Below are 26,402 nucleotides of genomic sequence, written 5' to 3'. Positions count from 1 at the left end.
CAGATTGCAAAAACGTGGCCCACATTTGCAAATCTGTGTGCAGTTGTGTTTGCTGCAAGCAACGTTTGTCATAATATTAAGCAAACCAACAGTAAAAAATACAACCCACCAGACCATAAAACGAGCCCACAGACAGCCCAAAGAAACTATGTAGGATAGCCAAATAACCCCCCTTGTGAGCTTTGGTAACAGTATAAACTAAGTAAATGAACTACAAAGGGGTAATTCATACAGAAAACACTATAAATAAATATGTATGCGTTTACTGACCTATAATACACTGAACGAAATTCACAAGAATGAATCAAACAGTTCCTGGCTCACCATTCTCCTACTAGAAGGAGTTTATCCCTTTTAACAAACATTTATAGGATCCTACTGAACATTTTTTCTAGAAATCTGATACAATAAGATTCATGGTTGACTAGCTACATGGAAGAGACTGTCAGTGTATGCATTTCCCTTGACTAGATGTTTTATGACAAAATCAATGATTATAGACTATCAAGCACTATCAACTGCCTGCAAGGCAACAAGCCAGCATTTTACTCAACATTTAAACAGAGAGAAAGCCCATGCTTACACTAGGCATGACACAATATATCAAGTGGGTTAGTGTGGACTCTGTGTTTAGGTTAATTTTCCTACTTTGAGTCTATATAATCGGTGTAGTGTGTGCTTGATTGTGGAATAGCGACAGAAGTAGTGTTAACTGCATTTCTGTCTATTACTAGAGCAGCTAAGTTGCAATTTTATCATCAGTGAGCTCATGATCAAAAAGATTTGGCAACCAACAAGGAAGTGGCCACTGAAAAATGGGAGTGTCTGCATGCCTTCTGTCCTTTTTACTGATGACATTAATTCTCTTAATCACAATCCTTTCCTCCTGCTCACGCCTTTTCCACTTCCTGCTAAGTTTCTTCCCTCACTTATTAGTACTCTCCTCCTGCGTACAAGCTCTTCCCTTATGCATGCATCTCCATTCTCCACTAGTTCACACAGGCATCTCCCATTCCTGGTAATCCCTAGGTGTGGGCAGAACTCACTTAGTTTTCCTTCGTGAAATTCTATGGAGTTACATAAAAACTCAGTGAGATTCTGCAGAGTTCTGCGAACTGGCAGAAATTGGCTTGTTGAACTGCTCGGGCTGGTTTTTACCACCAGAAGCCTGTTCCATGCTGAAGTTGGTTTTGCAGCAGCTCGAGTCGATTTTCTACTCGAGTGGCATCTTCTTACCACAAATGGCGGTGACCACCTGCAACTGCTCTTGTTGGGAAAATTGCAAAAAGAACAATTGGTTGGTTGAACAATGTCAAACATTCACCCCAGTACAGAGATCTGGGCCTAAATCCATTGGTGTTTTGCTCCCCATGCCATTTCAGTTTGAACCCAACCATATGCAAATCATTCTTGACCATGTTCCCCATGGGAACAGTCAAGCCCGAACTGCCAGGCAGGTCCTCCCTGAACCGGAAACAAGCATGCTGGGACCTGTTTAGGGATTTCACCCCTCATCAGCCAGGTTAGCTTGCCTCCAATGGCATGGAGAGCATGGGACCCACGTCTGGGCATACCCGTCCCACTCGGGGTGACAAATGTAAAAAGAACAATCATGGACAGAATGTTAAACAATGTCACACACATGCAAATCAGTCTTGGCCCTGTTCCCCATTGCAACAGTCCAGCCCGAACTGCCAGGCAGGTCCTCTCTGGACCGGAAAAAAGCATCCTGGGACTGGTATCAGGGTTTCACCCCTCCCCAGCCAGGAGAACTCATAGCACCCAAATATAATGCTAAGGGACGCCAATTCTCGCTCGCATTTGCCAACCTACCGTTGGCGAGTCACGTGTGAGAAAAAATTCTATCACACGATGGTTGGCAGTATTTGCTCAGAACTCCATGTTACATGCGCAACACAGAGTGGGCAAAACTCTGCAACTTGGCTGGAATGTGGAATGTATCCCCACCCCTAGTAATCCCTTCTCTATAGACCCTGCTTACACCCTTATCTCTTACTCTTGCATAGTTCCTCCTTAATCCCTCCTATGCAAGCCCTGTCCCCATTCCTCACACATCCTCTTCCTCAAGCTCACATCTTCATCTCTGTCATGTTCATATCTTCCTTCAGACTCCTAGTTATCCTATCTGATGTCTTTCCCGCTTCTTTTTCCCCTTAGCTCCCCAGCAGCTCACCTCAGATGTCATGCTTGCAATGCGCTCCGCAGAGATGGCCCCGCACAGCACATTGCGTCGCAGGTTGGGATTCTTGGTGTCCTTCAAGTTGCTAATGCGGCTCCGTACCCGGTTCCGGTACTTCATGTCCGTGGCCTTCACCTCTTTGTATATATGTGATAGTGTCAAAGAAACATACCTTGGAACGGTAAAGAGAAAGGTGCCTGGGATCTCACCAGGGCACAGTAAAAGTGGCGGAAATTAATTTAGACTCACAATGCCCATTCAAAGCTGTGCTCCAGCTGATCCAGGAATGCTCTTACAAATTATTCGTTCAATTTGAAAAGAAAATTACTTAGTGTATTCATGAAGTAATTCTGTACAGTTATATAACATCTGACTCACTTATACAGCAATTATTGCACCATTTTTACAGATTTCATTTTAGAAATCTATGTGCCTTTATATATAGAACATTGCACACATATTTGTATAGCTTCTTTTGTCCATTTTCATATTGAATGGAGGTTAGAAAGTGCAAATCAAAGCTGCAAGACAAGGTAAAAAAAGTTAAAAACAGAGGTCGGATGGATACATCCATTGTGTAATTCTATACTCCTTGTTAGCGACACGTTTGAAAACTCATTAATAATTCTAGGCCAGGTGTACTTGCCTATTTTGTGGTCACAAACATTTTAATTCCCAAAAAGGGAACATTTGTAACTGCAAAATAGTTTTTTTTATGTACAAGTCCTATTTTAGCCGGCGGTAAACTTAAAAACTTTTTTAATGGGATTGCAAATGGACATTATTCATAATTTGGAAGAGGTGTGTCCCTTCCAAGTTCAGAATCAGTACCATATCTATCAATGGTTTGTGTCCAGAATCCCAGTCGCAAATCATTGAAAAGTTAACGATAACCGGTATGGGGTGGTGGCTCATTCGTATATGGAAGGGATCACCTTACCCTTTGTGAATGTTGAAAAACGTTTCTGAGAGATTAGGCAACGGTCAAAAGGGAACACTGCCAACTCTCAGAAAAAACAACTTTTCAGTTGCAGACCTGTTTCCTGCTGACCCTTGCAGGCCACTATCCCTGTGATTGTACCTAATCCAACTAATTCGCAATTTGTGACAATCCTAGCGAATATTAGATAGGTTGGATTGCGACTCAATCCACTTCGGAATTTTGTAAACAACCTATTAGTACATAGGTGAGTTACCAAAATTCCATGCTGGGTACAAAAACACTGGTTGAAGATTTGTGATATGGATTTGCTATGACCATTGTGGTACATCTGGCTATCTGTGATTTTTCTTAATGATTTTTCTTAATGTTTAATTAATTTGATCTTCTTTTCTAAGGTTTTCTGTGCACTTATCCTGGGCTTTCAGTGAAGTTCACATAACACTTTGAACACGTTTATCTATAACTCATTGCCTTTTCTAATCCATTTTGGGAATTATCAAGTGAATTCTCTGACCTTTTTATTAAATAGAACTATGAGCACATTTTAGCAGAATGATGTATGTTATTAAAAAATTGCACTCTGCACATTTTATTTGATTTAATATATTTTCTTAATATAGTCTTCATTCTAGTAGAATACAACAAGCAATTATTTCAAAATATGTGCTCAATGTTATTGTCAGAACCCCTTTCAGAGAGTCATAGAGCACATAGGCGCAACTATGGATCCCGAGCAACTGGGTCAAGTCCCCATTCTGCTATTGACTCTCAATGGTATTACTTCTGATGTCTCGGGCCGGACCTCTTACGGATCCTGAGCAGCTGGGCCAAGTACCCATTCTGCACTTGACTCTGTAGCTGTAGTCGAGCAATCAAGGATCACTTGGTGGTTGGGGGCGATGTAAATACAGGTCGGTGAACATGACTAAAAATGTAAAGTGCAAACCGTACTAAGAATAAATTGTCCAGTCCAATACTCTCTTTTGTAGACAAAATAAATATTTTATTTCTAACTATCCACATGCACAGGTATACAACATTCAGAAGCAATAGCAAAATCCCCTTTGAGGTCAGGGCTCTAGTAGTTGTCAGATATATTCCTGTCTCACCCTCCTTCTTATGTGTTTGGGGTTATTTCCCATTCACTGTTGGCCGCATCCAGGGAAGGAAAACTATTAGGCTTTATTCAAAAGATTTTCCTTTGACTCTTTAGGAATTAGCCAAAAATGTGTGTATGGTGCAGCTATCAGCAACTCCCCAAAGGCCCAGTCCCAGTGTTATCTGATCTCGCAGTATGGTAGTGTTTAGCAGTGCCACAAGTATCCTCTACTCAGGAGCTCACAGCACTGGATCCTGTATAGCATAGTTGGGCCACTTGCCGAGCAATTAGGAGCACCCAGTAGCGCAGTCTTTCTCTGTCGAGCAGCACTGCCGGTTCGTTCCAGTGGTCAGAGCTGCCCCCGCTTGACAGACACAAAGCTAAGTTGATCTTTCCCTTAGCACTGGGTGGGGTGAAGATGCTGGTGTGATCCTCCAGGTGCTGACCAGAGCTCTAACAAAGGTATGGCATCCTCGTCAGCAGGGAATCCATCAGGTGCAGATCACAATGCATGGGCTAGAGCACTGGTTACAGCAGTATTCTTTCGGTCCAGCCAATGACACGAGTCCTTTGCCAAAGTGATACAGGCAGCCCCCTCCTGACATGTAGGGATGCCACTGTTTTTATGATCCAGACTCAGACTCTCTTTATGTAATCACTCTCACTGCAGCTGCCAGTTCCCGGCATATATGGTGGCCGATTGTAGCAGTCACAAGTGCCGCTCTTCTGACCCAAAATCAGTTAAACTGAGATCATCAAGGCATATGGGGTCACCACGGTGGTGCAGGCCTGGTGCTTCCTGCACCACAGTTCTAGTATGGGTCAGAACAAAGCAGTCCTCTCCTCTACAGGGGTCACTAACCCGATACTGAAAAAGGACAATGGATCAATTGGTGCACAGCCTCACATCCTGCTCAGGGAATCCTCATGCAGGGCTCCTCACTAGTATTCGCTCCCTCCAATGCTCACCTCTCCCTCACAGAGCACACTGGTCTTGGTAAGCAGGCAGGCGATGATGCTCCAGCCTCCAGGGCAGGGGAACTTGGTTTCCTGGGTGATGTTCCCTCATCCAGAAGGAAAATTAACATGTCTTCACCCCCAGTCCTGGTCACAGGCAGAAGTCTTGTAGAGCTTTCACATCTCAAACAACATGTCTAAATGATTGGCAGATGACTAAGTTTGGAGTCTCAATCTCCCCTTCTTATAGTCCTTTTCCTGGCACCAAATGTGAATTAGGGTCTGAGTCTGACGTTTTATGTTGGGGTTAGATTCTTTTGAAGTAGACATCTTTCCTTTTCTAATTTCCTCTGAAAGGATGTCTGTCACAGCAGACACAATTTCGCAGTCGATTGATCCAAAACACAATTCTTGGGAATGAACAGAGTTTACACATGGATGTCATCCCCAGTGATATGTGCATGTAAAGGGTGGTCCCAGGCTCCCAGCCCTACTCTTTATGAGTTCCTAATCAGACCCATCTCCCTTCCTGAGATGTGTCTAGGCCCATTCTGTGTGATCTATCACTGAATGATAAGCAACCATTTGTAGTGTAAAGAAAGCATCCATTCCTCCCTTCGTCCAGTGTGTCCTACCCAACTCACAGGAATGCAGCAATACACAAATCTGTCTGGAGGGACTCTTCTTCTCCTCATGTCTTCGCCAGGCAGGCCTGGGCTTCCCAAAATGGAACCCAGGGTCCTCCATGCATTATGCCATTAACGGTGCAGATATATTTAGCACACACATTCAATCTGTGCGCACTGTTCATCACTGTAGCCTTTCTGCATTGTACCAGGGTGTGTTATTTTAAAACATACACACTCACCATGTGCATGCTGCCCAACACTTCACCCTTCATGCAGTGTACTTCACACAAGCACATGTACACTCAGCATATGCTTTCCCTGCACATGCACGGCACAGCACTTCATCTCTCATGAATTGTATCCCAACAGGCATACATTCATTCTGTACATGCACTGACCATACACATACTGCACAGTACTGCTCTAGCCCTGTAATGTACCTTTCACAGGCAAACATGTAACCTGCACAGAGTCACAACTCTTGAACTGCAGGGCACTTCCACATCTACCTGATATATGCCAAGGGTTGAAATAAGCACACAGAAGCAGAACTTTTAAAAAGGTGAGCGAGTCTGTAGACCTCACTACAGTGACACATGGTAACAAGCATTGGCATAGACAATAGGTCTCGCCTTTGGGACCTTATAAGGGTTTAGCCATGCAACAGTTGATGTTGTTGCATCAAGGATATTGTACTGCATAACTAAATACTTATAAGGTCCCAACGGTGAGACCTATTGGCTAAGCCAATGCTTGTTTTTATATCCTTCCCTGATTAAGAACAGCCCGGGTTCTCTTATAAACTGCATATTTATCAAATCTGTTATATCAGATGGGAAAAAGAGTTCCACACCGACAGCAAATTCACTTTCAGGGGAAATAACCTCAATACCCACTTCAGTATTAACATAAATTGCAGTATTATAGGCAATGCATTCAGTGTTGTATTTATCGTTGAAGACACCCTAGAGGCCTCAATGGCAAATACATCCGGTATACTATACATTAATTATGTTTTACCAATAGAAGGCATATTCACCTCAACATAGGAGAATACCCAAGGCAGACACAAATGATGAAAGGACTTTGAACAACTTATTTTGTTTTTTTAGAACGCCCTGACCCTTTCCTTGCATACGTGGGCTTATAGCCACTGTCATGTATGTTTATATACTCATACAAGGTCATTCTTGGCTGAATAATCTGTACAAATTATATTTATGTATTGAATTCTGCACCCTGCACCCTCGGTCAAGCCACAACCACATCCAACACCTGTGCAGCCTTTGTCAGGCACATCCCATGTCGGACCTAGGGAAACCTAGGGCCACGGCTAGAGCGCTGGAAATCAAGGCCCTATTACGTATGACTGGAGGGAGAGTGTCAAGTTCTGATTCTTACCAGATCAAAGTCTATGTCTCGAACTCTGGTGTCTCTCTCCAATAAGGACAGTAAAGCAGAAGGCATTTCTAGTTTACGACCACCCATTAGGGTGCAACATGTACAGTTGAGCAAGCTCACCAGTTTACCGTGTTTCAAGCGGAAATAAAATGCTTATTTTTATACTTGATTAGATGATGTACTCAACTACAAAAAATAACATTTAATTAAAATCACTAGCAATAACAAATGATAAAACTTGCTGCGATACTTTCAACATGAATTGGGAAACACAGCGATTTCACGGGTGTTTCGTCGGGACGGAGGTCTGGTGGATGGGAGCCGGCTGCTTTTAACACAAGCGGCCTACTGGAATACAGTGCCCACCTCCTCCTACTGGGAACTTAGAGGATTTGCTTGTCCTTGGTTTCCTGGATAATTACTACAGAACATGTATATGATGTTCAAAAACATGAATTCATGAGAAGTCCTAATCTCCTTAACTTAGGATTCTAACTTGAACAAGTCCTGACCAAACAAATAGATATATAGTACAACCTGTTCTGTTCCATACTGAATGATAAAAGGATACATCAGACTTTCCATACATCAACTCACACATATTGGAAGACTGCATCTGTGAATACGTGGCCAAGGCATTTCAATCCCGTCATATCCTTACTCCTTATGGGACAGCTCACATTTATAAAAGCCCTGAAGAAGTCCCAGCTTGGGACGAAACGCGTCGGCTGTACATTGTTGTTTTGATGAAAATAAAGATCATTTGAAGATTAAGAACATCCTGTTATTTGCAAAACGTTCTCATTCATGCTTATTAATAGCATTGTTATCTGCTCAATATTTTGTTGTGGTGCACCTTTGCAGTGGTTTAACTTGTATATAATTCCGTTAGGAATCAGCACAGTAACGATGGGTGCTAGTCAGTGTGCACACACTCCCCTCTAGTTATCTTGGGGCTAATTATTATTTAGGGGCGATAAAGGGTCAGGTGCTGACATTAGGAAGGGTCCGTCGTTGAACTTTTGGTATTTATTATGAATTGGGAAATGTTGGCCTCTATCTGGCTTTTTATTCTGTTTCCTGTACATAGTATCACCGTACGTACTGTATTTCACAACCTCCCCCCATCTCCAGCAGCCGAGCTTCCAAGACCCACTTTGTATCAGAAGAATGCATTACAACAACACGGAAAACAAGGTTAACCCCTGAGCATCTGCATGCTACCGGTGCAATCAAGGAACAGCCGTGCAGCTTCCACCAATGAAAATATGCATCTCTTATCCTTCAGCAAGAATTATTGTCACTGCCAGCTGCGCATAGGAATTTTATTTTAGTAAAGTACAAACTTGTCACAAACTATGTGTTTTAGACGCCTGATACATTCTCCCGTTCCTAAAAATGTATGAAACTGGTACTAAGGTAAAGTGCTCCAATACCTCCAAATCAAGTGCGCACTATATGAAACATTCAAAAATATGTGGGCTACTGGACTGCCCATTGGTAATGCTGGGATGACAGGAGTAACCCACCTTCCCCCCCACCACTTTGAATTCCACTGAATGTTTTCCTTCATCGCGAGTCTGCTGCAGCTTGGGGTGGTCGCTGTGCTGTTGGGGACCTTTGAGTTGTTGATTTAGACCCGTCCCCTGCTGCTGTAATGTACACCAACACTGTTGTGCTTAGAAAGAAATCATCAGGGGTTTCAAGACGGGGCTTTAAAGTTGAATTAGAACGGACATGTAATACCACACATGTCTTTTGCAGTTCTAGTTTACAAAAAAAGGATGTGTGATTTTACATGTCCGTTCTAATAGGGAAAACACACAGTTTGATTGTTTACTGACAAATACTTTAAAAGCAATAAAAGTAGTTGGCAGTAAACAAGCAAAACGTGTGTCAAGGGAAATACGCAACGCCTTAAACTAGCCGTGATTTGATTTAAAAAAAAATTCTGACATCTGAAGAGGATGAAGCTCCTCAGTACGCACGGACGCTAAACAGCAGCATAGGCTTAATTTCTGCTTAAAAAGACAAGCGAGGGTGTGGAGAAGGGAGAGGGATAGCGAAGATAATCTCTGCTTATTTGTCCACTTACAAATCAAGCTTAAAAACAGTGCGATGAAAGAGTAAATATGGCTCGGGGAAGCGCAGGAGCTCAGACCGGAGAAAGCCAAAGCAGGAAGTAATAAATGGGACCACAATGAAAGCCGTCCGCGAAAGTGAAAGGTGATACAAAACAGATGTCATGCTGGCTCCCGAGAGCAAATCGCTTTGAGGGTGAACATTTTCCTAAAATCTGGGACATCCACATGCCTTTGGCCAATTGCATACTAAAGCCAGACGCAAAGGCCAATGGCGTGTGAGCACCACACGCACGAGCTTATCCTGAAGCTGAAGTGATTCCAAGAGGTCGATTTCGTATAGCAGCGCATGGGCGCTGCCATAGGCTCGACCTAAAAAGGACCTGTTCACTCCCACTGATCACTACACAGGCTGCTGCCACCACCGCACTTGTGCTGCTTAACTCCTGGTGAAGGCAGAAGCCTCCCACCACTATATGGTTAGTGCTTTGTGTGCCCTTTCCAGTCCATCAAGACCACAATCCGTGATACAGGCCTATGTTATGGCACATACTCATGGTCTCCTATGACACAAAATCAGCATTAGGGTTCCAGACAACAGCACAATTGGGCACCGAGAGCAGAGGTACACATCTCTTACCTTGCATACGACCTTCCAATCCCAACAGTGATAATATTCAATTCAGTATCTTTCAAAAGAGTTGTACTTTTCAGGGTAATCCAAACTTCTTGAGAGAATAATGCACTCAGTTTCACTCCAAATATGTATTACATATTCATGCATAGTTTGCCAACAACTGATAAATGTTGAAACAGTTGTTTGTGCCCGTGAGATCTGCTTGTGTCTGCTGCAGTCACTCATGCATACATTGCAAACACAGTTTTGTACTGTGTGTTTCTAGCTGAGTTGCAGGGGGATTCTAGTACAAATGAGGTAAGCACGCACACAGTTTAAAAGTGGTGGGGATTTAGAAGGATTTCTTAAATCATTTGCCACACCTGCCTTTTTGTTTAATTTAAAAAAATAAACCTTAATGTGCAGCAATACATTTTGAAAAGTGCTCTAAATTGTTCACAAATGGCAGTACGAGTAGTGGCTATTATAATCAAAGATGTGTTTATCTCTTATAAGAAGTGCCATCAAGAGACATTGGCGGTGACTTAAATGGGCCAGGTCCTGCAAATGCAGAGCTAGAAAAAAGGATATTAAGACGGGTGCCTACTGTGCCCTGTTTTTCTGTCCTTGACAGCCTGCCTTTAGTTACTTAAAAATAAGGAGGGTGAGTGCTTGCAAGTAGGAGTTGACCGACCTCCCATCTGAGTATTGCCACTTTAGCATTGGTTTCCTGCTGGTGTAAAGCTCCTCTCCTGCCTGCTCTGGGTCTTTTCACTGTTGCTGTTCTCAGTCCCCTTTCCAGTAACTGTAAAAGTAAATGGATTCTTAAAGCGGTGTTCTGCAGGGCACCTTCCGTACCAAATGCTGGTCATGTTAGAGGCACTTCTGCAGAGCTCTGATTTACAGTGTGGAAAGCAGTGCTTAATTTGAGCCGGTGCTTTAAGAGGCTTAATTGCCAACACCGGGACTTATGGCAGTTGCCAAATGGTGGTGCTGTTTGTGTAATTTAAAGATGAACAGAATAGCTGTTGTTTATTAATTAAATGTACATTAAAAACAACTCATACCTGCCACCCAAGCCATTCTTATAGCTTTGAGAGCTTTGAGGGCCTCAAACTGTCTGAATTGTCACAGTAGCAGTGTGATGGTTAGTAGTTGTGTAAGTATTGTAATTGGCAGCGGCAATGTGTGGTGCAAGCTGCAGTGGCCTCCTGATGAGGGCCGTGGCACTTATTGTTTTACAAATTAAGCACTGGGAAAGGTGTCAGAAGGACATCCAACATCTGCTGAAGGGTTAATTGGCCACTTCCAACTTTATGGAAGTACCTGGATGACTTAAGTGGGAGTTAAGAGGAAGGATAAGGACAAGAAGGAGGATGTGAAAGACAAGGAAATCCATGAAGATTATGAGGAAGAGCCTGACCGGGTAAATCACGAGGAAAAGGACCAAGAGGAGGAAGAGGCAGGTCAGGCTGGCAGGATCTCTCAGAATACCAGGATGACAAGGAGCACCAGAAGAACTAGGAGCACCAGGAGAATCAGGAGGACCAAGACCACAAGGAGAAGCGAGGGATGGAAGAGGAGGACACAAAACAGAGGGTGGATCAGGAAGACAAGATGAGGAGGAGTACCAGGTGGAGTTGTAGGAGATTCGGGACCACCAGGAGGAATAGAAACACCTGCAACAGGATTGCCAAGATGGCCGGCACCACAGACACCAGAAAAATCAGGACCAAGATTACTAGGAGGAAGCAGTGGAGGGAGAGGAGCAGTGCCGGAGCCAAGAGGAGGATAGCAGCAGGATGTGGCCCCAAGCAAATGATGGAATCCATTTGCTTCTGTGCCAGCACCGTATTATAGTTGCGGGCTCAGAAGCAAAGATGTTGTGAGGGACGTACTGACAGTGTGTCACCTAAAAAAAAGTGGTGTTCACTTTTATATACATCATGGTATCTTTTATGCTTTTATGGCTTAAAGTCGAAATAAAGTATTATTGATTGATATACATCATGGTAGTCTTATTTAAAAACAATATTGGCATTATCCAACTATTGCTGTTACTTCCTCTGACTTTCGTGCAACTTCTACAGGTGTCCATATTTTTTATTAATTTCTTTGCACAGTGCTGTAAACTTGTATTCACAAAATTATTTCTAGATTTGTGATCACCTTTTTGGGATATGATGGCAATGTTTTACACAATTATTTACACAATTCAAATTAAAATATAAACTGATAAAATTGCAAGTTTGAATAGACTTAACGTTGGTATCTGTTTAATATATAGTGCCAACATGTCGCCTTCCTACCACCTCAAAGTTCTGGATACTGGGTGGTATTACAGACAAGTGATGGTTGCTCATCTATCATACAGAGATTTCCCAAGAGACTAGAAATCTTGGTATAAAGGTGGGAGATTCGGTCCTCTTTTCCACTCTCGTCGAGGAGCCCCTGAAGTCACCTTGCCTTTTCTATGTCCCATTAATTGTCTCCCCAGCACACAAGATCCTTTATTGTGCCCATGTGATGTGCTTTTTCATTCTTTGACACTTTGTATTGTAGCACTCATTATGTCCAGGATTGTCTCAGTTCCTCTACTCCACTCAGTTCATGCCCCTCAGCCTATAGCTGTGCCAGTCAATCAATCCTGAGCCTGTTCAGTGTCCATCAATCTGGCCCCCAAGCCTCTTCAGCACTCACAAACTCAACCCCTTTGTCTGCATCACTGATCATCAGCCCATGCCCATCTGAAAGAGGCCCATCGGTCGACTTTTAAGCCCATGCCATGGTTCCACAGATTTGCAAAAGGATATAGTCTTCAATCTCTGCAGCCTTCCGATCACAGTTTGTTCCAAACTGCTTATAATCATCTTCAACAGAAAAATGGAAAATACTGAATACAGAGAATGGTTTTATGAACACATTCATGAAAGGGTCCGCCTCCCTCTACCTCTGTGGGGACCTTTCTTCCCTCAGATATTTTTCATGCATAGAATTAATATCCATGGGAACCCCCACCCAACTGGAATTTCTTAGTGTGGCGTCAACTACGCCAAGATGTATGAATGATGATAAAGTGGCTCAGGTTGTATGACAGAACCAGGCATGGCTAAACCACACATGCCTTAACAACATTGTCGGAACAACGAATGTGTCTTAACCACGCATTCCTTTACCACACAAGTCTTTACAATTGCTTGCCTTCGGGCAAGCACTAGACTTTGGAACTCTATAATATACTATTCAAACTTCCGTCTGCCCAACAGTCAGGGAAGCATAGGACTTTAAAGTCCAACGCCGCTAATCCTAAGGCATATCATTCTAAAGACGTGTGGTGAAGGAATGTGTGGTTAAGGCGCATTTGTTGTTCCAACTACATTGCAAAGGCAACACATGGTTCGGCCATCGTTGTTCTTGCTGTTTCCCAGTGGCTCACCCAGTGAATATAGTAGTGAAGTGGACATGCAGGTCCCCCCTGAGTGAATAAAGCCACAGTTGTGGAAATGTGTGAGACTCTTGAATGAGTGTGGGGATGTTAAGTTTGTATGTGGCTGTGAGAGAATTGGCAATCAGTGACTGTCGCCCATTGATGTCTGACACAAGAGTTGAGGGAAATGGGTGAGACACATTTCTGTGCACCAGGGTCATTCATAGCAAGTTATCTTCCATTGATGTGTCTGGGACCAGAGTGGGACAATGTGTGAGATTATTGAATGCATTTGACCAGTGAACTGCTAAAGTATTGAAACTCTGTTCATATGAACAGGGTCAATGATGCTGGAATATATAATGATCATTTATAATGTGCAAATTCTTTGAAAAGCATGGTGCAGTGACACTGGAATAACTGAGTCATTCAAGATTATAAGGACAATGGTGTGAGATTGACTGAGGTGTCACAGAATTGTATGGGACCTAAGATGTGAGACTGAGAGCACCTTAAACAGGATGAAGCCTAGAATATGATGCAGAATAAGATCCCACTGACAACTACGAACCCAATGATAAGGAAATGATAGGTCAACGAAGACCTAGAGGCATTGATGTGCCAGTAAATTAGATCCCATTGAAGAGTGAGAGGGGGAGGGGGAGGAGTCAAATGAATGTCAAAAGACAAGTTAGCACTAATCCACCCCTCTTTTTCCTTCTGGTGCCCTCTGACCCACACATGCTCACCTTCATGCTTCAAAGCTGCAGCTATCATCTCCACACACTTGTCCCGAACAGAATCTCCTGTGTGATAGAGGGGGTTTAGGAAACAGTTGGTCAGTGGAGATGAGGGGCTGCTCGGTGTCTTGGGTGTTTCTGGTTTTGTTCTGTTGCTGTTTGCCCTGAAATGAAGTGGAAAGAGACATGCTTTATTTTGTGAATCTCTGAGCCTGTCCCACCGACACCACCTAACCAAAAAACAGGCGGATGCCGTAGAGCACAATTTAATCCCACACAGTATTCAATACAAACTGAGGCCCCAAACCTTTCATCTTTGCTGTCATGGGGTTTCTTCTGTGAGCTTGGAGGTGACGAGACTGAGAGAGAGCGGATGGATGGTCTTCTGGATTTTAGAAGGAAAAAGTGAGAATCAAGTTATTAAGAAAGACAATCTTAAAAGGGTATATTATGGGACAAGGAGGGAATGTGGAAAGTGGATATTTTTCGTTATTTATGTCCCATTATACACCCTCTCTTTCAAATCCCGAGCTCATCATGATGGTAACTAGAAAACCCGGGCACATAAACGTAAGGTTGCACACAACACATTTCTTCCTCTAACTGCAACCATACATTCTAATGGCCAAGCCGATTCCAAGAAACGAGCCCCTGTTGTAACCACACACTCTTATGGTCAGGCCGATTCCGAGAAATAAGCCCCTGTTTGCCAAGACACTACAACCGATTCCGAGAAACTAGCTCCTGTTTGCTAAGACATGACACCAGACATCCTGTCACGACCATTTCTCTCTCTTACCTGCCTAGGGTTATTTCCCAACACTCTGCCTCTGCCGTGACTTCCTCACGATTATGACACAGTTACGTCGCTTCTGCCATGACTTCTGTATGATTACAACACAAGTAACTGAAATTTGCTCAAGGGAAGCTCCTTCCACTTTTCTATGTCCAGAAATGTATAAATACCATGTTTTCATTGATTAAAGTAGAGACTATTCCTGAACCTCCTTAGGTGACAGATCTCTCCCTTAACTCTAGTTACTGAATAAAGACCCTGAATTCTAACCACCACGGACTCTGCTCTTCATGCTTGACCTTATTAATATTATAGAAATTCCGATCAAGGTAAATTACTAAAATATTTACCACAGTAAATTGGCGCCCGAACGGGAACTTCCCTTTCTCCCCACGCGCCGGTGATGTGGACCCGAACCTGTCTCTCCAGACACCGATGGACTTCAAAGTGCACACTGCAGGGTGTTCCTGCATGAACTCCTTCGTGTCGAAGAGGGACCGTGCCGCGGCCTGACCATCCACACGAGGCGGTGAGGACGACAGCGGAAGTCTCGACCCAGAGCCCGAACCTTGTGAAGTTGCAGAGTCCGAGGTCTTCAGAACCCCGACAAGTCCCTGATCAAGAGCACAGCGCAACTAGTCCAGTGACCAGGTCTTCCAGGTCTTCAAGGTCTTCAAGTTTTCTGCACCTCTGTGAGTACTGCTGGGGGTGTATCAAGACGGGTTCTGATTTTCAGAACACGGTCAAGACGGGTTCTAGGTTTCTAGAAAACGGTATGTTTGTACTCTGATACTCAGGGTATATCAAGTTATCAAGTGTAAATTTTTTATATATTGACGCAATGCCTTTGTTTTCTAAATTGTCTAAACTGGGTACCCGGAAGGGGTTACTGGAACAACCTGTACAAGTCCCCCCGAAGGATACTCCTGGTGACTTCATGTATACGAAATATGGAATTGGTGCCATCTTGTATTTGGATCTTTGGGAAGGTTACACTAAAGATTTAGAAATTGCGATCAGATGGCCAAAGAGTGGCACATGGGATTTAAATTGTATCATGGCAGTTGAAAAGAAATGTTGGGAAAAGAAAGCAAGACCCTCGATGTTAGAGAGTGTTGAAATATGGCGAAAGGAAGCACATCGAAAGGAACAGAAAGAGCAAGGGAAAGTGGAGAAAGCAAAGAGAATGTTGGAAGAAAGTAAGATGAGAAAGTTACAGGATCAGAATGATGATATTGATTTTGAACAAAATGATGATATTGATTTTGAACAAAAGAAAAGGGAGGTCTCGGCCTCTGTGACGGGTATATATCCCGTCCTCTCGCAAAAGACAGGGTCCGATGGTAGTTCAGACCCTAACATCCCCACAGCACCTCCACGTCCTAAGGTTCCTTCCGTGCCCGAAGACTTCATTACCACCTATTTAATGGAACCACCTCCTGCTTATACTAATCAAATAGTGGCCAGACGAGTAATTACTCAGACGGAACCCATCCCTGACGCTTTGGGTGGTGTTCTACCAATGTTGGAGTGTGGGTATGACCCGACTCCAGGGGAAGGTCCACAAGCAGATGTCTCCTATCGCTTACGGGAAGCTCTAGAAAGCATACGGGAGGTACCAAATATCACAAGTTGTCTGAATAAAATTTACGAGGCTCTCCGAACAGGGGAAAATCTCGAAGTCCTACAAAAGGCTATTAAAAATAGACTTTTCGCTCATAGAAAATGCCTCTCACGATTTATGATTACCTGTTTTATCCGTATGATCTCAAGTACTGGGAAAAAGGTTCCCGACGACCTACTTCAGCTAGATCAAGCAGTGGTAGCGGGAAATTATAGTAAAATAAAATAAATAGATCTCTTCATCCCTCTCTTTACCAGTAAGGTTTCCGACTCACATCAGAAGAATGCCTCTACCCAGGAAACAGAGAATGAGGGTACAGATGAAGACAGGGAAGAAGGAACTGCTTTTCAAGGAGCAGTACCTTCCCGTATCCCTCGTTCCCAAGGTAGCGGACGACTCAGGAGTAAGACTGAAAAATTGTCAGCTTCCTCAGATAGATCGTTCCAACAAACACAAAAAGCCCTGGCTGATTGGATGGATGACGAACCTCCACTCACCACATAGGAAGAAGAACTCGCTCGATCAAGCACCCATTGGGTGTCCCAATACTCTATATACGGCCCTGACATAGTCGCTCAAATGTTTTTATCGCTCCCTATGACATCTCAAAGACTAGCCAGCATATATATAATTGGAGAAGTGTGGCTCACTGGTTAGAGGATGCAGACCTGGAAGCAGAGGTCAGCCCGGGACCAGGGTTCATTTCCCGGCTCGGCGGGGTCTTGAGTCCTAAAATGTCCATGGACTAGACAATTCTCGCTCCGGTGCCTACTCGATTCACGGGTTCACACTCTGCGACTCTGGGCAATAGCTTGCTTAATCTCCACAACGGCCCCTCGCGGCGGGATGCCTGGCTTTCACCTTGCGGATACCCTGCCGGGGTTATCTCACAGGGGAATACCAGGATGGGTTCCCTAAGCAAGCGCTTAGAAACCGCTTGGTGATTTGCGCTATATAAATTCCTGTACATTTACATATATGGTCCAACACCTCATTACATTGTACGAAGACACTGGCTACCAGCCCAAAATGTTACATCCTCTCTTACAAGATTGTCTAGAAGGGAGGTGGGTGGCAAGGGGACAAGAATTCCTCAACATCTTCCTGGATCAGCGACAACGCTATGTCCAATACCTTTCTGATGTTTATGACTCAAATCCCCCTCAGTACGGCCAAGGTCAATTTCCCCTCCGAGAAGTACATCCCGTTGTAGATTCTGCAGGAAAGTTACAACAAACATTTGTCTATACTCCCTTGACAAAACTAGAAATATTAGAGATGAAGAAAATGGTCCCTTCTCATGAAAAAGATCCTACGGGATTCCATAGGGAACTCAAGGATATTCTTCAAATGGGCTCCTTTACTTATAAGGATCTAAATATTCTCTTCAAAGTCCTGCTGCCTCAAGGAACATACGACAAACTAAAAGGAAAAGATTGGGAGGTTGAAGGGAAAAAGGTAGCGTGGGCAGCTTTGGAGACAGAAGAAACTACTCGTGATCCTGGACAAGGCCTGGGACCTCTGGTTCTAGAACTCCCTCGCCTTCTCCCAAAAATACTCTCCCAGTTGTTGGCCACTAAAAAGGAAGATTGGGATGCTATCTCTGCATGGAAACAAAAACCAGATGAGGATATAGGGGACTATTATACCAGATTAGAGAAATGTTTTCTTATCAATAGCGGTCTCTCCTCAGGTGGAGACGCCTATAATCGATTGTTTGTCTCAACATTTGTAGAAAATGCTTTACCTATGATCAAAAGTAGAGTATTAAAAGTTGAAAGCACTTGGCAAGCTAGTTCCCCTTCACAAGCACTTCAGATGCTCCAGTACCATCAAAACAGAATTAGGGACGAACAAGAACAAGCGAAAAGAAGGACAAAAGATACCAAAATGAAGGTATTGGTAGCCCAGACCAATACAATTCCTCAGACCCATAAGCAACCTCCAGTATCACAAGAAAGGGTTACCTGTAATTATTGCAAAAAGCCTGGCCACTTTGTGCGCGACTGTCCAGTCTTACAACACAATATCGCTACTGGAAAGACACAACCTCGCACCTATACCACTCGTCCCTCTGCTCCAACATCAACTTCCCCAGCTGATACTAAATTAGCCACACAACTCTATCAGTATCCAGTGTCATCCTATCCTGAATTCCCCACGATTTCATGAGACAGCTGGGAGGAACACGATAGTCGTCCACTGATCCTGGTCGACCAAAAGGGTCCCTATGTACATGCTAAGCTCCTAGGTAAAGAAACAAAATTTCTGATTGACACCGGGGCCAGTAGGACGACAGTACAACACAAATGAAGTTCCCAAGGTACCCCTCTCTGGCTCAAATAGTATTTCCTTGGATTTTTCAGGTACACCAGTCATCAACAAAGTTTCTGAACCAGTGTCACTTCAGGTTGGCCCTCTTACAGCTTCCACCGATTTGGTACTTACTAAGTCCTGTCCCGAAAATCTACTTGGCATCCAGACATTAAAGGAACTGGGTGCTGTGATATGCTGTTCCCCGGAAGGGGTTCGACTATTCCTTCGAGATTTCAAAGGTCATTTCACCACACGAGATTTAGATGTCAGATTAAGGGACATTCCTGCTACATTATGGGCTACTGATCCAACTGACGTAGGATTCATGGATATTACACCACACATAGTCACGTTAAAGGAAGGTGTTGTCCTACCTCGTGTCTGCCAATACAAGTTACCTCCAGATGCGGAACAAGCCCTTATTCAGATTATCGATGACTTGATACAGAAAGGAGTAGTCAGAGAGGTGACAAAAAAGACAAAAGGAGTGGTAGAGGGTCCGAGGGGAAACTGTTTTTATAGACCAAATAGTACCTAGTCCCCCAACTTGAGAGTTAAAACACACGGGAGGTACCAACAGTCTGAATTCAATGAATCTAATGGAACCTAGTAGTGTCCCACATTCGTACTGAGACCACAAAGTTAGTCCAGAGAAATAACATTGTTATACCAGAAATAGTGAGAAGGAGAAAATACTGAGTTTGAAGAACTAGAAAAAGTAGAAAAAAGTACCCATCAGCCCACTCAAAAGTGGAATCTCGTCATCTGGGTTGCTTGTGTTCAAGGATGGTGTCCTGTAGGTTCCTCCTCAGGGAGAGTCTGAGGCTACCTAGTTTAGGACCCAATGGTCAAGCATTCGACCAAAAGATGACAGTGTGTGAGCGGAAGGGGCAAAGGTTGCAGTGCTCGAAAGAAGAAAAAAAGGAAATGATCCACGTGATTTAAAAATACCTATTTTGATGTCATAAGAAAAAACTTTATTGGGTCTGACCATCAATGTGGTATCATTAAAAGCAGTATAATGATAGCATGCAAGGAATTGCTATCCACCATGTGTGTTATTTGGTCAACATGTTTCAGCCTTCAACGGCTTTCGTCAGGACCTATGATGTACTACTGCAACACTTACTCAATGTGATGTGATGCGAGATCTACACCCGCTTTCCAATTTCTAAAAGAGAATTGGTGTATCTTCTCCTGTATATACAATGTGGGAAACAAAAACAAGACAGGATTAAGAGTATACACATCTGTCGCATGTACCTCATGTCTCTGTGTAAGTTACATTTTTAATTAAATGGTATTCACTCACCCTGGTTGGAGGGAGAAAGAACCTCACCTCACCTGGCAACTGCTCAGGATAAAGGAGGCCACGCACTAAAAATAAGCGCATAGATCTGAAGTTAACTCCAGATTCAGACTTTAACAGTCACAAAAAATTAATTTAAAGGCATTTCATCAGTGATACAATGAAGGCAATATGGCAGGCCTAAGGATGAGGAGGCGTCTAACTGAACTTCCTGGTTTGGCTTAACTGAGCTGTCTCGCATAGTGATTAAAGCAGCAGAGTAAACAGATATCAGGAACAGTGGACGCCTTCTTATGAACTGTAAAATAATTACTTCCCCAGTATGAGATCTAACAGTTACAGCAGTAGTCTATCTAAACCGTCTATCTGAACACAGCCACCTCCTAGTATGGTACCAAACCGCGATCACTCACCTCTCCGTCGTTGCCTCGGGTTAGAAACTGAGCCGAGGGGGAGGTGGTGAAGCAGAGTTGTGCACGTGATTTTATCCGTGCATAGCGGACTTTGGAGGGAACTAAAGGGAGCAATCCTCTGATTGGCTCAATGAGTGTTAGTGGTCTAGGCCAATGGAAGTCTACCCTTCGTTTGGCAACTCCGGGAAGGGCTATCTGAGGCGGTTGTGTGATTGCTTCCGTGAGGGCCAATAGGAATCAGTGCCTGACGGGCCATTCTGGTATTAGCGCATTGCGGACTTGAAAGGGAACTGGTGTTAGTTCAGTGTCGTTAGTCCGTTCATAATTAAAAACACGTGACCCACAGGTTCTGAGAAAAGGGAGGTGTATCTGATAACGCATGCGAGTGTTAGTGGTCTGGGCCAATGGAAGCATGCCCTTCGTTTGGCGACTCCGGGAAGGGTTATCTAAGGCGGTTGTGTGATTGGTTCCGTAAGGACCAATAGGAATCAGTGCCTGGCGGGCCATTTTTGTTGTTAGCGCGTATCGGACTTGAAAGGGAACTGATACTAACTGCCTTTTATTTTATTTGTTTACCTTCAGTACACTACTGACCTAACAACCCACATGTTGAGACTGGGCACTGGCTGCCCCATCACCGCAGCCTTACAACCGACATATCTCTCTCACTACGCGAGGTCACCGTAGTATTTTTACGATTTTCATATGTGCTGGTTAACACCTCAACATGTGTGCAGGAACATATGCATATAAGTCTCAAGAGATTGCATGAACATGTGTCATCTCTTTTAATTGCATTTGTTTACATTGGGTTTTGTCTGTCTCTGCCCACGCAAGCAGACAACCAATCAAATGAGTTTGCATGCGGACGCATGCTTTGTTAGATACTACTCCCTTTTCTCAGAACCTACGGGACATGTGTTTTTTGTTTTTAGTTATGAACGGTCTAACGGCACTGAATTAGTATCAGTTCCCTTTCAAGTCCGATACGCGCTAACAACAAAAATGGCCCGCCAGGCACTGATTCCTATTGGTCCTTACGGAACCAATCACACAACCGCCTTAGATAACCCTTCCTGGAGTCGCCAAACGAAGGGCATGCTTCCATTGGCCCAGACCACTAACACTCGCATGCGTTATCAGATACACCTCCCTTTTCTCAGAACCTGTGGGACACGTGTTTTTAATTATGAACGGACTAACGACACTGAACTAACACCAGTTCCCTTTCAAGTCCGCAATGCGCTAATACCAGAATGGCCCATCAGGCACTGATTCCTATTGGCACTCACGGAAGCAATCACACAACCGCCTCAGATAGCCCTTCCCGGAGTTGCCAAACGAAGGGTAGACTTCCATTGGCCTAGACCACTAACACTCATTGAGCCAATCAGAGGATTGCTCCCTTTAGTTCCCTCCAAAGTCCGCTATGCACGGATAAAATCACGTGCACAACTCTGCGTCACCACCTCCCCCTCGGCTCAGTTTCTAACCCGAGGCAACGACGGAGAGGTGAGTGATCGCGGTTTGGTACCATACTAGGAGGTGGCTGTGTTCAGATAGACGGTTTAGATAGACTACTGCTGTAACTGTTAGATCTCATACTGGGGAAGTAATTATTTTACAGTTCATAAGAAGGCGTCCACTGTTCCTGATATCTGTTTACTCTGCTGCTTTAATCACTATGCGAGACAGCTCAGTTAAGCCAAACCAGGAAGTTCAGTTAGACGCCTCCTCATCCTTAGGCCTGCCATATTGCCTTCATTGTATCACTGATGAAATGCCTTTAAATTAATTTTTTGTGACTGTTAAAGTCTGAATCTGGTGTTAACTTCAGATCTATGCGCTTATTTTTAGTGCGTGGCCCCCTTTATCCTGAGCAGTTGCCAGGTGAGGTGAGGTTCTTTCTCCCTCCAACCAGGGTGAGTGAATACCATTTAATTAAAAATGTAACTTACACAGAGACATGAGGTACATGCGACAGATGTGTATACTCTTAATCCTGTCTTGTTTTTGTTTCCCACATTGTATATACAGGAGAAGATACACCAATTCTCTTTTAGAAATTGGAAAGCGGGTGTAGATCTCGCATCACATCACATTGAGTAAGTGTTGCAGTAGTACATCATAGGTCCTGACGAAAGCCGTTGAAGGCTGAAACATGTTGACCAAATAACACACATGGTGGATAGCAATTCCTTGCATGCTATCATTATACTGCTTTTAATGATACCACATTGATGGTCAGACCCAATAAAGATTTTTCTTATGACATCAAAATAGGTATTTTTAAATCACGTGGATCATTTCCCTTTTTTCTTCTTTCGAGCACTGCAACCTTTGCCCCTTCCGCTCACACACTGTCATCTTTTGGTCGAATGCTTGACCATTGGGTCCTAAACTAGGTAGCCTCAGACTCTCCCTGAGGAGGAGCCTACAGGACACCATCCTTGAACACAAGCAACCCAGATGACGAGATTCCACTTTTGAGTGGGCTGATGGGTACTTTTTTCTACTTTTTCTAGTTCTTCAGACTCAGTATTTTCTCCTTCTCACTATTTCTGGTATAACAATGTTATTTCTCTGGACTAACTTTGTGGTCTCAGTACGAATGTGGGACACTACTAGGTTCCATTAGATTCATTGAATTCAGACTGTTGGTACCTCCCGTGTAGTCAGAGAGGTACCTTCCAATATATGTATTTCGCCAGTTCTGCCAGTGCGCAAGAAAACAGATGACGGTGCACCACCAGTTTACAGACTTGTGGTTGACTTACGTGAGCTCAATAAATGTGTGATACCACAATACCCTGTGGTCTCAGACATCAGTACTCTGCTAACAGCTATAGATCCTGATGCCACACATTTTACCGTCATTGACCTCAAAAATGCTTTCTTCAGTATACCCATTCATCCAGACAGTCAGTACCTATTCGGATTCTCATTACAAGGTCGTAGTTTCTGTTTCACAAGAGCACCTCAAGGGTATACAGAAAGTCCCAGTATCTACAGTCAAGCACTTAAAAGACAGTTGGATGACATTGTTCTACCCTCCACTACGACATTGTTACAATATGTCGACGACTTACGGATCACCGCACGTTCCGAACCGGAATGCGAACAAGCCTCACGAATTGTCCTAATGTTCCTTGCACAACATGGCCACAAAGTATCACCCTCTAAATTGCAATTGTGTTTACAGCAGGTGGCATACTTAGGACACCTGCTGTCAAAGGAGGGTAGGGCACTCACACCTGAAAGAATCCAACTCATTTTTAACATTCCTGTCCCGAAGACACAAAAAGAAGTCCGTGCCTTTATTGGCCTCATTTCCTATTGTAGGCAGTGGATCCCCCAGTTCGCCTATTTGGCCAAACCCCCGATACAATTAACGACCTCCGATTTTGCCACCTCTTCTCCATTGCCATGGACACCTGATCATACTTTTGCTTTTGACACCCTTAAACAAGCATTATGCTCTGCACCTGTCTTAGCTACACCAGATTACGCCAAACCTTTTGTCCTCTTCGTCACGGAACGGGAAGGTACAGCCCTATCAGTGCTCACACAAACACAGGCCAACAAACATCGCCCCTGTGCTTATTTCTCCAGTACTCTCGACCCTGTTGCACAAGGCTTGCCTGCCTGTTTAAAATCTGTTGCAGCTACGGCTCTGGCAATTCGACAAAGTGACTCCATTGTGCTAGGACATTCTCTTGAAGTGCATGTCCCACATGCAGTAGAATTACTTTTGAATAGGGCACAGAACAACACTTGACCATAGCTCGTCTCTCAGGTTATGAAGTTACATTATTCCAACCCCACATTATCATCAAACAATGCAATATCCTCTACCCAGCTACGCTGCAGCCCACTGTTCCAGTAGACAACCAAACCCACGACTGCTTAGAGATAGTCGAACTAGTCACAAAGCCCCGGTCTGATCTTGTAGATGTACCTTTAAGTGCACCAGAACACACACTGTTCGTAGATGGTTCCTGTATGCGCCTCCAAACAGGCGAACTTTCAGCAGCTTATGCTGTCACTACAGAAAATACAGTCCTCCTGGCAGCCAAAATACCCGTACATTCAGCCCAAGCAGCAGAACTCATAGCTCTTACACTAGCATGCGAGTGGTCAAAAGGAAAACGGGTTAACATCTACACCGATTCGCAATATGCGTTCGGGTAGTCCACAACTTTGGAATTTTGTGGAAAGAGAGAGGTTTTCGGACCTCTCATGGAACTAAGATACAGCATGGGGATCTTATTTTTCAGCTACTAGAATCAATACACAGGCCCGCAGAAGTAGCTAAACTGAAATGCAAAGCACACACAAAAGTCATGGACTTTGTCACCAGAGGTAATGCTCTGGCGGATGCCACAGCTAAACACGCTGCTCAGACAGGAACACTGAACACTGAAATTTCCATCAAGACTGTTTATCCAGTTATCAATCCTACCAAAGATGTAGTAGACATCCAAAACCAAGCTACAGAGACCGAAAAGAGAAAATGGGAAGAAGAGGGAGGTTCTCACACAGATCAGGGTTGGGTAACAAAGGATAGGTCCAAATGGTTTCTCCCTGACATAATGGTTCCTGTAATCATAGAAACTGCCCACGGTCCCGCACATCTAGGAGAAAAAGGGATGCTGGACAGTCTAAATTTGGTATGGCATAACAAACCTCTGCGCTCAGCGGCCAAACAAAAAGTACGAACCTGTATGATTTGCTGTCAGTTCAATCCAGGGAAAAGTGTCTCGGTTGAACAAGGAGGGATCCACCCTCCAAATTACCCCTTTGAAGTCCTCCAAATGGACTACATACAAATGGAAAGATATCGAGGACATAAGTATGTCCTCGTAGTAGTCTGTACCTTACCCCATGGACTGAAGCATACCCCGTCCCAGACTAAGGTGCCCAGATGACAGCTAAACAATTGGTGAGGGAATTTTTCCCCCGATATGGGTTGCCAAGAGTCATATACTCTGACAACGGACAACCATTCTCCTCTAAACTAATGGAGGCTGTCTCCTTACTGTTAGGATACACCTGGAAATTCCACTGTGTTCGACACCCCCAGGCAGCAGGCCTAGTCGAACGACACAATCAGACTCTAAAGACCAAACTAGCTAAAATATGTGCTGACAAACAAATAGACTGGGTTACAGCCCTTCCGGTTGCTCTCTTCTACATGCGAATGGAGGCACATTCCCGGACGGGTCTGTCGCCCTATGAGGTCACATATGGGAGACCTCCGAATATCTGGGGTGTCCCATCCCCTAAAAAGTTAACTGACATTGATTCTAATGTTCTGTGAGATTACCTAGCTTCCTTGATATCTGCACTACGTTCTTGTCGTTCACAGGTGACTGCAGCCTTTCCAGACAAAACAACGCCCGAGGAACACACCATCCAACCTGGGGATTGTATCCTGGTACGTAATTTTGATCGCGCCAGTCCCCTGGAAAGAAGGTGGACGTCTCCCAAGCTGGTGCTACTCACGACGAGAACTGCAGTCAAAGTGGAAGGAAGAAAAGGGTGGCTCCATGCCAGCCATTGTAAGAAATTCTTCGGACCAACTCCTACTGACATTGTTGCTGATCCCGAGAATATAGACACTGAAACGACAGACTTTATTTCACCCCTTCCTGAACTTTCCCCTCAAGTGGAGTACAGATCGCTGCTGCGATCCCATCAGAAACAAGCTAGAGACATTGCATCTGACCTCGACCTACCGGCAGCTAATTAAGTCCAAGACGTAGTTTTGGTGAAGCGGTTGTTGGGAAGTGTCCGGTCACGTATGCATAATTGACTGAGACTAGCAGCCAAACATGGAAAATATGTTTAA

The 26,402-nt window shown here is 44.0% G+C and overlaps 1 protein-coding gene across 2 annotated transcripts in view; it reads right to left on the bottom strand.

Annotated features, from left to right (window-relative positions):
* LOC144823772 (transcription elongation factor A protein 3-like) overlaps positions 1–26,402 on the bottom strand; it is a 271,048-nt gene that overhangs the window by 75,963 nt on the left and 168,683 nt on the right. For both annotated transcript variants that reach the window (XM_078682586.1, XM_078682585.1), the window contains 4 exons: positions 14,401–14,478; positions 14,103–14,257; positions 12,740–12,796; positions 2,195–2,349 (listed from right to left, as the gene is read on the bottom strand). In XM_078682586.1, the coding sequence (XP_078538712.1) occupies positions 2,195–2,349; positions 12,740–12,796; positions 14,103–14,257; positions 14,401–14,478 (445 nt within the window). The remainder of the gene's footprint in view (positions 1–2,194; positions 2,350–12,739; positions 12,797–14,102; positions 14,258–14,400; positions 14,479–26,402) is intronic.

This window comes from Lissotriton helveticus, chromosome 3_1 (assembly GCF_964261635.1).
Source record: "Lissotriton helveticus chromosome 3_1, aLisHel1.1, whole genome shotgun sequence".
NCBI lineage: Eukaryota > Metazoa > Chordata > Amphibia > Caudata > Salamandridae > Lissotriton > Lissotriton helveticus.
This window is presented reverse-complemented; position numbering and strand designations above follow the sequence as displayed.